The sequence below is a fragment of the Meriones unguiculatus genome, chromosome 3, assembly GCF_030254825.1.
Source record: "Meriones unguiculatus strain TT.TT164.6M chromosome 3, Bangor_MerUng_6.1, whole genome shotgun sequence".
NCBI lineage: Eukaryota > Metazoa > Chordata > Mammalia > Rodentia > Muridae > Meriones > Meriones unguiculatus.
The window spans coordinates 181,409,260-181,423,657 of NC_083351.1; the positions used below are offsets into that span (position 1 = coordinate 181,409,260).

Sequence of the window (14,398 nt, forward strand, 5' to 3'; positions counted from 1 at the left end):
GGGAAGTGGGCTGGGTAGGGAAACAGAGAGACAGCAGAGCCTGTGACAAGCAGTCGGGGCCTTTTTGTCTACTGATGCCCCTCTCTGTAGCTGCACTTTGTCCTTTGGCCCTTGCCCATGGAGAGGGGAACTTCCTCAGTCTCAAACTCAGGTATCAGTTTAGCCAGCTCAGATGAGTAGCCCTAATAGAGCCGTTGCTAAGTTATGAGTGACGTTGTACAAAGTAGGTTTCTTTCCAGGAGAGGCCAGTGGGGTGCAGCAGAGAGACTGCTTACAGGAGCCAGAGGCCCCAGCTCCTGGTGCCACCCTGGACTAGGGACCACACTACAGATTGTCCTCCAGACTCTGCAGTGCTGTGGCTGTGCCTGAGAGCTCCTGAGAGTGTTTGCTGCCACCTGGTGGCTACCTTGTACCAGATCCTAGAGGCACAGCTCTGGACTCCAGGGTTTAGCTGTGGCAGGGATGTGGATGGTCACCAGCAGTCTCTGTCAGAGAAAGGGACAGCAAGGTTGTATGCACAGTGATGGCCAGGACAGGTCTTCCGCCATTGCAAAGTTGGCTTCACTGAGTATTAGGCCTGAGTGAATGCCCCCCTGTACCTACAGTCAGGTGTATACAGGGGTACATCTTGGCCACCATGGGCTTCAGCGAATGGTTAGGAGCACAGAATGGTGGAGGCTTCTGCCTAATAGTAGACCCAGCCTCTCTGGAGCCCAAGTTTGAACTCAGCTCCACTACCTCTAAGGAGTGGCCTAGATGAACCCTAATTCCTCCATGGCTATAAGTGGCCCGAGGAACACAAACAGCCTAGAGGACACAGGCAGGAGAGAGGGGTATGTTGCTTTGGACGTTGTTTGCCTGGTTTTACTTGGTGTAAATCAAGCAGTTGGCGCAGGTACCAATGCAGGGTTTGTTTGGGAATCTGCCATGGGCTCCTGCTGCTGCTGGCAGCCACTGTCTATTGAGTGCTTATGAGGTGGCTGGCATGTGTTTAGAGCTTTGTGTGTTGTATCTGTTTTCACCCTTACCACAATCCTTTGGGGATAGTGTTCCTGTTATTACCACTTTTCGGATGGGAAAGCTGAGGCTCAGGATAAGTCCATTGTAACCTCAGGTCCCCCAGACTGGAGATGGAACCAGGACCCTCCTACTCAGCCTGCACTCCACTTTGCTCCTTGCTGTATTGGAGGCTTGCCAACCTCACTCTCTAGCAAAGCCAGGCAACAATCTTCCAGGGCGGTTCAAGTGCCTTGGTACCAAACACTCCCATCCTACCATCAGAACCTGGAAATGGCTTTCCACAAGTGTGTGGCCATATGGGCATCATACCTGAGTCCACAATGGCCTTACTGTTAGAGCACCCTAGAGAAATGGCCCTACCAGCACCATGTGCCCTCTTTGATGAGCAAGGCCTCTCTGCCAGTACCCTCTCACCCACTTTTCCACACAGGTGTGTGCCTGCTGACAGGTGCTCCCCTCTACTGGGGGCGGCCGGCTCACCACTGTGATGACCTCCCAGCCCCAGCACTGAAAAAGACTTCGCTAAACTGTTTCTCTTTTGCAGAAACTGCAAGTCCCCTGATTTCCAATCCTTTCCCTCTCCTGCAGAGTAAGTGGTGGTCCTGCTGGGGGGCTGAAGAGGGCCAGACAAGACAGGGAGTGACTCGGCTGGCCTCCCTAAGGTGTAGACAGGCCTTGGGCCACCCTCGAGGGAACAGCCACCAATTGCCTGGGGAGGCTGCTGAGGGCCAAGAGGGTGGAGAGGTGTGGACAGGTAGGCAGAACCCTGAGCACACAGGAGCAAGGACAGGTGGGCCCGCTCCTGGCCATCCAGACAGCCTCAGGACTTCTCTTGCAAGCCACCTTCCTCCCTCTCTTCCCTGCCCTCCTAACTGTTTTCTCTCCTCCTACCTCCCTTTTCTTTGCCAGGCAGGGGTGCGCGTCCTGGATATGCCGAGCTTTTGGCGCAGATGCAGCCTGTTCCCCTCAGTCCATCCCCTGCTCCCCTACTGCTACACTTCCCTCCATCTCTTTCTCTTTCCGTCATTGCTTTGCCCTCCCCCCACTGTGAGTTTCCTTGTTCCTTCGTGCATCTGTTCATTCATTCCCTCCTTGAGCAGTGACCCTTGTGTGGTCACTGGCAGAGGGTTAAGCTCTGAATCCCGAAGGACACAGTCTCTTTCCTGGGAGCTCTTGATGCCTGGATGTTGTCCTTCCCATGTGCTCAGAACAGTGTCTGCCATGGAGTAAGCACTCAATAAGCAGTGGGCCCATTGAGTTAGCAGCCTGGGTCCGTGTCTTCCGCTCTCTGTGCTCCTGCCTCTCCCCAGCCTTTCCCTCTCTAGGCTAGTGACAGGCCAATGGACAGGCTGGGCCCAGGGCCCCCAGTATGCATCTGGGTCACCACTTCAAAGCTGCCTGCAGCCCAGTGTCAGGGTACCTGGGTATGGGGCACTTGTTACATGCCACCTGTCTCTCCAGAACCCTACACGTGCGGCGCCTGTGGGATCCAGTTTCAATTCTACAGCAATCTTCTGGAGCACATGCAGTCCCACGCAGGTAAGGCCCTGAGAGCGCGCAAACACACAGATGGAAGAGACCAGCAGAGCCTGCCCAGAGCACATGCTCCCTGAACCAGACCTACTCAGTGCTGTCACTTCCTGGGAGTTTACCCTCTGAGCCCCAGCCAGCCAGGCCTTCATTGCTGGCTAGTCTGAGCTCTGGAGTCTCAGCTCAGGCTTAGGGTGGTTTGGGGTTGGGGGTGGAAGAAGGGCTTCGCAGAGAGTGCAGGCCAGGAGAAGAGACCTGGAAGTGGGCATTGTGTGTGGTTCAAGGTAGAGAGGCCAGCAGTAAGCTAGGTTGTGCTTAGGCCTTCCTAAAGCAGTCCTGTTCTGCCTCTCCAGAGTCCTGGTGCTCAAACTGAAGCTCATGAAGGAATTAGCAGGGAGGATTTGGGGTGGAGGGAGTCCACAGTTTACTAGGGCTGGGACGGCTCCATCTCACAGGCTCAGCCATTTGCTGTCAACCTTCTGAGCTTGTCCTCACTCTTGTCATTGCACAGCACAGCTGTTCAGCTTTCCAGCCTGTTCTGGTCTAATTTCTGCTTAGTCAGAGAAATACTATGTGTCAATAGGGAGAGTCCACAGTTCCCCAGCATTTCCACACACAGGTTACTATAGCCTGCAAGAAGCCAGCTGGGGACCTCCCATGTAGGTACTTAGGGGTCCAGGTCCCTTCCCTTTTACAGTCTTATACAGAGGCGTTCTTCTCTGACTGGTGGGTGTTGAGAGAGGCAAAGGGATACACTAGCGACACAAATCCTCAGTGCTTAGTTTCCATTGGTGGGCACATAGGCACATGACTGTCCTGAAGCTGTGGCGGAAGTGTGCCCAGAGCCTCTTTCCAGGAATAGCCCAACACTTTGCAGAAGAAACCATGCAACTGAGCAAAGGGGGCAGCTATCACCTATTTCTCCAGGGAGTTCTTCTAGAGGCACTAGAAATACAATATACCATCAGGGTGTCAAAGCAGATGCTGAGACTCAGAGCCAAACTTTAGGCAGAGTGCAAGGAATCTTATGAAAGAAGAAGGAGATAGAAAAACTTGGAGGGGAGAGGAACTCCACAGGAGAGCAACAGAACCAAAATATCTGGGCCCAGGGATCTTTCCTGAGACTGATACTCCAATCCAGGATCATGCATGAAGATAACCTAGAATCCCTGCACAGATGTAGCCCATGGCAGCTCAGTCTCCAAGTGGGTTCCCTAGTAAAGGGAATAGGGATCATCTCTGACATGAACTCAGTGGCTGGCTCTTTGATCGCCTCCTCCTGATGGGGGAGCAGACTTACCAGGACACAGAGGAAGACAATGCAGCCAGTCCTGAAGAGACCTGATAGGCTAGGGTCAGATGGAAGGTGAGGAGGACCTCCCCTATCAGTGGACTTAGAGAGGAGCATGGGAGGAGATGAGGGAGGAAGGGTGGGGTTAGGAGGGAATGATGGAGGGGGCTACAGTTGGGATACAGTTGAATAAATTGTAATTAATAAAAAATAAAAAGAGAAAAAAGAAAGAAAGAAAGAAAATATGGAGTAGGATGGTGGTGCGTACCTATAATCTCATCAACTGGGAACCCAAGGCAGGAAGATCACAAATTCCAGGCCATCCTGGGTAACACAATAAGACCTTGTTTCAAAAAGATCAAAGATATGAAGAGAAATATTGTATGAAATGTGTGTGATGCATGATGGAAGCAAAGTAGTTGGCACTGTTGGCATGGCCAGTTATCAATCGTGTCCCCTGAAGTTTACAAAGCCATCAGGCAATCCTCCAGATTGTGTCCGACTAGCTCAACTTTCCAGGTTGTCTTAGTCACTGTTCTTGTTACTGTGAAGAGACACTGTGACCACAGCAACTCTTACAAAAGAAAACATTTAACTGGCTGGTTTACAGTTTCAGAGGTTTAATATCATCATGGCAGGGAGCATGGCGGCACACAGGCAAACATGGTGCTGAGAGTTCTACATCCAGATCCACAGGCAGCAGGAAAAGAGAGATACTGGGCCTGGCTTTGGCTTTTGAAACCCCAAAGCCCAGCCCCAGTGACACACTTTCTCCCACAAGTTTATGCGTATACCAACAAGACCACACCTCCTAATCCTTCTCAAGTAGTGCCATTCCCTCATGACCAACCATTTAAATATGTAAGCCTATAGGGGCCATTTTTATTCAAACCATCACATTCCACTCCCTGGCCCCCATAGGATTGTAGCCATATCAAAATGCAAAAATGCATCTAGTCCAACTTCAAGAGTCCCCACATTGTTTACAAGTCCATAGTTTCTTGTAAGACTCATGACATTCTCTGAACTGTAATCTCCTTTAAAACCAAAATCAAAAGGAAGATCATAGGTTTCCAGAGTACAAAAACACAGAATACACATTATTCCAAAAGGGAGCATAATAAGGAAATATTGGACCAAAGCAAGACCAAAACCCAGCGGGGCAAACTTCACATTTCTTATCTCCATGTCTGATATCAAAGTGCTCTTCAGATCTCATCCTTCTTCCAACTTTGTTGACTGCAACAATTTCTCTCTCTTTGGCTGGTTCTATACCCAGTCTTCAGCTCTCCTTGGCAGGGTATTTCATGGCTCTGGTATCTCCAACATCATGGCGTCTCCAGCACAATACAGCATAACACCTTGACGGTTTCACACAATTGACTCCCTGGGTCTCCATACAGGGACACCCCTGACACATGCCTATCCTCAACAGCTTTTCTTAGCCACAAGGAAAGGTTTTGTTTTTGTTTTTGTTTTTTTTTGGGGTGGGGGGAGATCAAAATTCCTTTCTCTAAAGGAATTTTTCTTGACTCTAAAGCCAGAACAACATGGGCAAAGCTGCCAAGTTCTGCTGGGGCTGGAACGTGGCCCCCTTGTTGAATTACATCTTCACCAGCTTTCTGTTGTTGATGGTTTCTTCGCGCTTAATCTTCAATTCCTTCTCACAAGTTGGAAGCTTAGCTGTGTGCGGTCTTACCCTGAGGTCACCACTCCCTTTACTCTATTTAGCTTCAGGCTTTTCTTTAAATATTTTAGGTCTTTGATCACAGGATTTAGCTCCATTAACTTCCAGGTGCTCTTTTTCTCCTTAAACTGTACATTTTGTATTTTTGTTGCTCAGACTGCTTTTTTTTCATTACAGATCTGCGTAAGAGTGGCTATAATAACCATGCGACACAGTCAATAATTGGCTGTCTTGAAGTCTCTTTTGCCAATGCCATTAATCCAAAACTCTTCGATTTAGCAAGCAGATTTTTTTTTTTTTTGACAAGGGCAAAAAGCAGCCATGTTCTTTGCCAAAATATCGTAAGAAGAAAATGGTCTCTAGGTCATTCTTCCCCTCTGAAAATTCTTGAGCTGGTCCCCACAGTTCAAATCACCTTTCATGCTTCTACCTCTGTGGCCCATCAAGCCCCCTTAAAGCATTCAAGTGATTCCTAATCCAGAGTCCCAAAATCAACATTCCACCCACAAGCTGGTCAGGCCTGTCACAGAAATACCCCATCCCCTGGGACCCACTACTGCCTCAGTCACTTTCTGTTGCTGTGAGGAGACATGACCACAGCAACTCTTAAAAAAGGAAGCGTTTGTTTGAGGCCTTGCTTACAGTTTCACAGGTTTAATACATTATCGTCAGGTCAGGGAACTTGGTGGCATATGGACTGACAATGGTTCTGGTGAAGCAGCTGAGACCCCTGGGTAGCAGGAAGAGTGAGTCCCTAGGCCTGACTTAGGCTTTTTGAAACCTCAAAGCCCACCCTCAGTGACACCTTCTCCCACCAGGGCCACAGCTACCCCAATAAAGTCCACACCTCCTAATCCTTCTCAAGTAGTTCCACTCCCTGGTGACTAAACATTCAAATATATAAACCTATGGGGGCCATTCTTTTTTCTTTTTTTTTTTTTTAAACTTATTCACTTTATATTCAAGTTGTAACCCACTCCCACATATCCTCCTGGACCCTTTCTCCTCCCTCTCCCCAAACACCCATAGTCCATTGAAAGAGGGAGTCTTCCTTTCTTGCTCTCTGACTAGCCTATTTAATCGTATCAGGACTGCCTGAATCCTCTTCCTCTGTAGCCTGGCAAGGTCACACCACCAGGGGATGTGATCAAAGAGCAGGCAACTGAGTTCATGTCACAGGCAGCCTCTACTCCCCTTACTTGGTAACGCACATAGAGGCTGAGCTGTCTATGGGCTACATCTGAGCAGGAGGTCTAGGACCTCTCCTTGCGTGGTCCTTGGTTGGTGCATCAGTCTCTGCAGGACCCCTTAGCCCAGACTTTTTGGCTTTATTGGTCTCTTTGTGGAGCTCCTGTCCCCTTTGAGTTCTTTTATCCTCCCATTCTTCCATAAGACTCCCTGCCCTCTGCCTAAAGTTTATCTGCGAGTCTCTGCATCTGCTTCGATCCCCTGTTGGGTGGAGCCTTTCAGAGGATCCTCTATGGTAGGCTCCTGTTCCTCTCTTCCACCGCTTCTGGTGTCTATCCTGTTTGCCATTCTGAATGAGAGTTAAGTATCCTCTTTAGGGTTTTCCTTGTTTAGCTTCTTTAGGTCTGTAGATTGTAGTATGGTTGTCCTATATTATATGGCTAATATCTGCTTATAAGTGAGTATACCATGTCTGTTTTTCTGGTTCTGGGTTACCTCACTCATTATGATCTTTTCTAATTCCATCCATTTGCCTGCAAATCTCATGATTTCCTTGTTTTTAATAGCTGCGTAGTATTCCATTGTGTAAATGTGCCACAATTTCTGTATTCATTCTTCGGTTGAGGGACATCTGAGTTGTTTACAGATTCTGGCTATTATGAATAAAGCTGCTATGAACATAGCTGAGCAAATGTCCTTGTTGAATGGTGGCACATCTTTCAGGTATATGCCCAGGAGTGATATAGTTGGATCTTGAGGTAGTGCTATTCCCAATTTTCTGAGAAAACTCCAGATTGATTTCCAAAATGGTTGTACAAGTTTGCATTTCCACCAGCAATGGAGGAGGGTTCCCCTTTCTCCACATCCTCTGCAGCATATGTTGTCACTTGAGTTTTTTATCTTAGTCATTCTGATGAGTGTAAGATGGAATCTCAGAGTCCTTTTGATTTGCATTTTCCTGATGACTAAAGGGCATTGAACATTTCTTTCAGTGTTTCTCCACCATTCATTATTCTTCTGTTGAGAATTCTGTACCCCATTTTTAATTGGGTTATTTTGATTGTTGGTATATTCTGGATGTTAGCCCTCTGTAGGGTGTTGGGTTGGTGAAGATCTTTTCCCAGTCAGTAGGTTGTCGTTTTGTTTTGTTGACAGTATCTTTTGCTTTACAGAAGCTTTTCAGTTTCGTGAGATCCCATTTATAAATTGTTGATCTTAGAGCCTGTGCTGTTGGTGTTCTGTTCAGGAAGTTGTCTCCTGTGCCAATGAGTTCAAGGATCTTCCCCACTTTTTCTTCTAACAGATTCAATGTGTCTGGTTTTATGTTGAGATCTATGATCCACTTAGACTTTATTTTTGTATAGGGCAATAGATATGGATCTATTTGCATTTTTCTACATGTAGACATCCAGTTAGATCAGCACCATTTGTTGAAGATGCTATTTTTTTTTCATTGTATAGTTTTGGCTTCTTTGTCAAAAATCAGGAGTGCATAAGTGTGTGGATTTATTTCTGGGTCTCCTGTTCGATCCCATTAATCCACCAGTCTGTTTCTATGTTAGTGCCATACAGTTTTTATTACTATTGCTGTATAGTACCATGCGACTATAGCTTGAGATCAGGGATGGAGATACCTCCAGAGTATTTTTTATTGTACAGGATTCTTTTAGCTATTCTGGGTTTTTGTTTTTCCATATGAAATTGAGAATTGTTCTTTGAAGGTCTATAAAAAATGTGTTAGTATTTTAATGAGAATTGAATTGAGTCTGTAAATTGCTTTTGGTAGGATGGCTATTTTTACTATGTTAATCATACCAATCCATGATCATGGGAGATCTTTCCATCATCTGATATCTTCTTCAGTTTCTTTCTTCAGACTTGAATTTTTTTTTTCATACAAGTCTTTCACTTGCTCTGTTAGAGTTATACCAAGATACTTTGTTTTTTGTGGCTATTGTGAAGAGTATTGTTTACCTAATTTCTTTCTCAGCAGGTTTGTCTTTTGTATAAAGGAAGGCTACTGGGTTTTTTGTTTGTTTGTTTGTTTGTTTTTTAGTTAATTTTGTATCCAGCCACTTTGTTGAAGGTGTTTATCAGCTGAAGGAGTTTCCAGGTGTAATTTTTGGGGTCACTCATGTATACTATCATATCATCTGTGAATAATGATACTCTGTCTTCTTCATTTTCCAATTTGCATTCCCTTGATCTCCTTTAGTTGGCTTATTGCTCTAATTAGGACTTCAAGTACTATGTTCAAGAGATTTGGAGAGAGTGGGCAACCTTGCCTTGTCTCTGATTTCAGTGGAATTGACTTAAGTTTCTCTCCGTTTAGTTGAGAGAGATTAATGGCCAATGACTGTTAGTTCAATTTATTTTGATGTTGGTTATGGTAGTGTTTTTGTGTGCTTGAATATTTTCAGTTTTGCTGTCATGGAGTTAATTATTTCCTGTGTTTTTCTGGGTGTAGTTAGCCTTCTTGGGTTGTATTTTTTTTCTAATATCTTCTGTGGGTCGTGATTTATGGGTTGGTACTGTTTAAATTTGTTTTTGTTATTGAATATCTTGTTTTCTCCATCTGTGATGATTGAGAATTTTGCTGGGTATACAGTACGCTAGGCTGACATCTGTGTTCTCTTAGTGTCTGCATGACATCTGTCCAGGCCCTTCTGGCTTTCATAGTCTTTGTTGAGAAGTCAGGTGTGATTCTGATGGGTTTGCCATTATATGTTACTTGGCCTTTTTTCCCTTGCAGCTTTTAGTATTTTTTCTTTGCTCAAAACATGTAGTGTTTTGATTATGTGGCAGGAGGATTTTCTTTTCTGGTCTAATAACTTGGATGTTCTGTAGGCCTCTTGCATGCTTATAGGCATCTCTTTCTTTAAATTTGGAAAATTTTCTTCTGTAATTTTGTTGAAAATATTTTCTGGGCCTTGGAGATGGGAATCTCCTTTTTCCTCTATTCCTATTATTAGGTTTCATCTTTTCATGGTGTCCTTGATTTTTTTTGGATGTTTTGTGTTAGGATTTTTTTTAGATTTAACATTTAGATTTAACATTTTCTTTGACAAATGCATCAGTTTCTTCCATTATATCTTCTGCACCTGAGAATCTTTTTTCCATCTCTTGTATTGAGTTGGAGGTGCTTACCTCTATAGTTTCTGTTTTCTTCCCAAAGTTCTCTCTCTCCAGGATTTCTTCAGTTTCCATTTTTATCTCCAGATCTTGAATGGTTTTGTTGATTTCCTTCACCTGTTTGTATTTTCTTGCCTTTCATTCAGTTCCTTCACTTGTTTGTTTGAACTTTTCTTTATTTCTTTCATTTCTTTTAATGATTTAGTTATTTCTTCTATAAAGGTTAATCTGTTTGACTATATCTGACTGTATTTCTTCATGGATTTTTTTTCCCCTTTCCTCTGTTAGCATCTTCATAAGCACAGATTTAAGGTTATTTTCTTGAGTTTCACTTGTGTTAGGGTATCCAGGGCTGCTTACCCTTGGATAACTGGGTTCTGGAGATGCCATCTTACTTTGGCATTTGTTGATTGTGATTTTTATGCTGGCTTTTACCCATCTGCTTGTCTCAGGCATTGACTAGTAGTTTCTGCTGCCTGCTGGAGTCCTGGGTGGCAGGAGTGGTGCAGAAAATCCCTTGGGCAGCAAGCTGCATGTTATCCACAGATTGGTGGCGGGTGGTTCTCAGGGAATTGCTGCGGCTCTCCTTAGGTGTGTGATCCTGTGGGCTAACTGGACTCCTCAGGAACCCAGGGGTTCTCCTCTCACGAGGGGAAGTCCCAGAGACAGCTACTGGCCCCTATCTTTCTTGCTCTGAAGTTAATGTGCTGCAACTGTCCCAATGCTATGCTCAGACGCTGTGTTTGATGGGTGTAGCACTCTTGGAGAACCAGTGAGCCCAGAGGTTTGGTCACTCTCCCTAGGGAGACGGGTTGAGCTTTGGAGTGGCATCTGGGGCTGTTTCCATGGCTCCCAGGTGTCTGGAGGCCTTAATTTTTTTTAGCTCCTTTCCCCAGTACCCAGAAGGTATTTCTTGCCAGTGAGACAGCACACAAGCATGTGGCTAGGTGCTAGAGACCAAGCACCTGCAGCAATCTCAGAAGTTGTCTGCGGATTAGTTGGGTGACCTGAGGTCAAACCCAGTTGTTTTCTGCCTTGGGGTTTCCTCTCACCAGGGGAACACAGTTCGGTCTGTTGGTCACTGTGTAGTCACTGCTGCCCTGCTGTTTAGATTGTGTGTGATTGGCACTGACATCTTGGATCTGACAAAATCTGGGGGCCATTCTTATTCAAAGCACCACACAGGGATAAACTCCATCTTCCATTAGGTAATGTGATGTTACTCCATCCTCTGTTCACTCATTTCAAGGTGTGTGCTGTGCATGAGGCACTAATTCACGAGCTGCTGGGCGGTGATCAGGACTCTGAGGTTCCACTTCTGCCTCCGCAGTGCTGTGAGAGGCCAGGCAGATAACTGTACTCATCTCTAAAGCAAGGACGCGTAGACTCCTGTTGCCTGGTGTCTTCATCCCACATTTCAGGGTATCCCACCTCCCAGTGACTCCAGGATCAGCCAGGGATGGTTCAGAGCATTTAGACATGCTGTCAGTGGGAACCTACAGCCCTGGAGTGGCGGTGGCCATGTTCTCTCTCTCTGTATCTCTGCCTCTCTGTGTGTGCATGTCTCTGTCTGTCTGTCTCTGTCTCTCTTCCTCCCTCCCTCTTGCTTTCTGTCTCTCTCTTCTGGAGAAAGCTGTCATTAGATGTGAGTCTGGACGTGGGGGCTTCCCCATCACTCTAGAAGCTGGAGGACAGAACGATGATGATGAAAGTCTGGGCTGAGCCAGGAAGTGGCTCCAGTGTCCCCCAGCATCTTGGCTTGTTCAGAGTCACTGAAGGGCTTTTTTGTGCTGGTCTAGCAAAGCCAGAGAATGCCTTCCCCACAATCCAGTACAAAGCCAGGCGGAATCCCAGCCAGGCTGAATCAGGATTAAAGGATTGGCTTCATGGAGGGAAATTAAGCATTGTGAATTTCGAAGTTCACAGCAACGCTGATAAGGGGATCAGCCTCAAGTAACACCAATCTCATTAAGTGCCTCTGAATGGCACAGGCTACTTCACGCTAGTAAACGTATATGCTGGAGGGAACCTGGTGACAGTTCAGGAGTAAAACTAGCAGTCATGATGCTAACTATAGCGAATGGTAGTGAGTGCTTGCCGTGTGCTGGGTACTGGCCATGAGTTGGGTGTGTTGACATTTCCATCCCCTTTATAGAGGTCCAGAAAGCACAATCGCCGGCTCATAACTATCTAGCATCATTTCAGCGGATACTTGCTGCCAGGTCTTAGTCTGAGAGTGTTACACATGTTCACTATTTAATTCTCAAAGTGGCTCTGAAAACGCCACATTAACTCCATTCCACAGAAAAGGATGCAAAAAAGCTGGGGGAGTGGCTCTCAGCACCGTTTGCCTTGCAAGAATGAGGATCTGAGTTTAGTTCCCAGAACCCACAGAGAACAGCTGCACATGACAGTGAACACTTGTAATCCTAGCCTGGGGAGGCAAAGGCAGGTGAATGATCCTGTGGCTCCCTGGCCAGCCAGCCTGGCTTGTTTAGTAAGGCACATATTAGCGATAGACTCTGTCTCAACAAAAGAGAGAGAGAGAGAGAGAGAGAGAGAGAGAGAGAGAGACAGAGACAGAGACAGAGAGAGAGAGAGAGAGAGAGAGAGAGAGAGAGAGAGAAAGGAAAGGGGGAAAAGGTGAGTGGCTGCTAAGGAACAACAGGCAAGGTTGACCTCTGGCCTGCATACATGCTGGCACACACACACGCACCTGCTCATAGTCACGCACACCTGCAGTCGAGGTTATAAGATCAGTGATAATTAGACTGGGGGTCTCACTCTGGGAATGGACTCCATCCAGATCGCATGGGCTTTAGCATCCACACTGAAGCGGTGATCTGCCCAGGTGCAGTCAGTGGACTTGACCCCTCAGAGACTGGCCCTTGCTGTCCTCACTAGGAGGGATAGAGAACACAGTTAAGAGATGCCAAAGCCACAGGGGTCTTTTGTGAGACTGATACTCCAAACAAGGACCATGCATGGAGATAACCTAGAACGCCTGCTCAGATGTAGCCAATGGCAGCTCAGTGTCCAAGTGGTTACCTAGTAATAGGAACAGGGATCATCTCTAACATGAACTCAGTGGCTGGCTCTTTGATCACCTCCACCTGAGGGGGTATTAGCCTTACCAGTCCACAGAGGAAAACAATGAAACCAGTCCTGATGAGACCTGATAGACTAGGGTCAGATGGAAAGTGAGGAGGACCTCCCCTATCAGTGGACTGGGGGAGGGGCATAGGAGAAGAAGAGGGAGGGAACGTGGGGTTGGGAGAGGATGGGGAGAGGGTTACAGATGGGACACAAAGTGAATTAACTGTAATTAATAATTTTTTTAAAGAGGTGCCCAGGAGATTGCAGAGAACAAATTAAACCACTAGTTCACTGTTTTAGATTGAGGAGGTGGCCGCCCATGATTTCTGATCCCTTGAAGTATTTCACAGCTCTGGACTTCCTCATTTTCACAGTAAGAGTTTATCAAGCCTTTCTTCCCAAAGATGAGGGTTACATAGATGTTGTATTCAAAGACTGGTACCTTCTAAGACCCAGGCTGGCAGGCACCTATTACTCCATCACCTCTTGGAGATACAGGTTGAGTGTCCATCTTCTGAAGTGCTTGGAAACAGAAGTGTTTCAGATTTCACAAATTTCAAAGTCTGGTATATTTGAATATAGATAGATAGATAGATAGATAGATAGATAGATAGATAGATAGATCCTGGGCACCTCTTTAAAAAAATTATTAATTACAGTTAATTCACTTTGTGTCCCATCTGTAGCCCTCTCCCCATCCTCTCCCAACCCCACGTTCCCTCCCTCTTCTTCTCCTATGCCCCTCCCCCAGTCCACTGATAGGGGAGGTCCTCCTCACTTTCCATCTGACCCTAATTCATTTGAATTATTCTTATTTCCTACTCTTTTTCAACTTCTTTCAATCCTTTCTATGTCCCACTTCTCCCATCCCTTAATTTTTTTTTCTCACAGCTTGTTTTTTTGTGACTCCCTGAATTTAACTAAGCTGTTCGTGTGACCGTGGACCATGGTGAGCTTAGCAGTGGGTACACACTGAAGATGGCTACTCCATGTCTCCCAGAGTCTCATATAGCTAATAGTTGAGTAGTAAGGGATAGGGCTCCACAGCCCTTCCTCCATCCATTGTCGGCTGATGCTCAGATCCAATGCAGGGAGCCATAGCTGCTATGAATTCATGATTGTAATGGTTGCAGCCCTTCTCTTTATCTTCAGTTCTTCCATCCTTCCTGATCCTGCATCCTCAGTGTTTCCTGAGCCTTAGGAGGAGTTAGTGTGAATTCATTTTTAGGGCGAGGTACTCAGACATCACTTGTTCTCAGCACCTTGGGAAGCTGTGAGTCTCTGCATTCACCTCCGTTCACCGTGATGAGAAGCTTCTCTAAGGAAAGGGGTGCTTAGTCATTTTAGTAATACTAAAATGGGTATTTTAGTATTGGGTCTGTGGCTTCCCTGCACGTGGACTGTTGGCCTAGCTTGTAGTAAGCATGAATTCCTTCCCGTGGAGTGGGCCCGGA

At 46.2% G+C, this 14,398-nt stretch overlaps 1 protein-coding gene across 8 annotated transcripts in view; it reads left to right on the plus strand.

Annotated features, from left to right (window-relative positions):
* Znf618 (zinc finger protein 618) overlaps positions 1-14,398 on the plus strand; it is a 158,347-nt gene that overhangs the window by 138,124 nt on the left and 5,825 nt on the right. For 4 of the 8 annotated variants that reach the window (XM_060381176.1, XM_021650012.2, XM_060381180.1 and 1 more), the window contains one exon: positions 2,482-2,559. The exons of 1 other annotated variant lie outside the window; for it this stretch is intronic. In XM_060381176.1, coding sequence (XP_060237159.1) covers positions 2,482-2,559 — 78 coding nt within the window. Of the gene's footprint in view, positions 1-1,564; positions 1,610-2,481; positions 2,560-14,398 lie in introns of all 8 variants that reach the window. 3 more of the 8 variants (XM_060381174.1, XM_060381175.1, XM_060381177.1) reach the window with 1 other exon arrangement.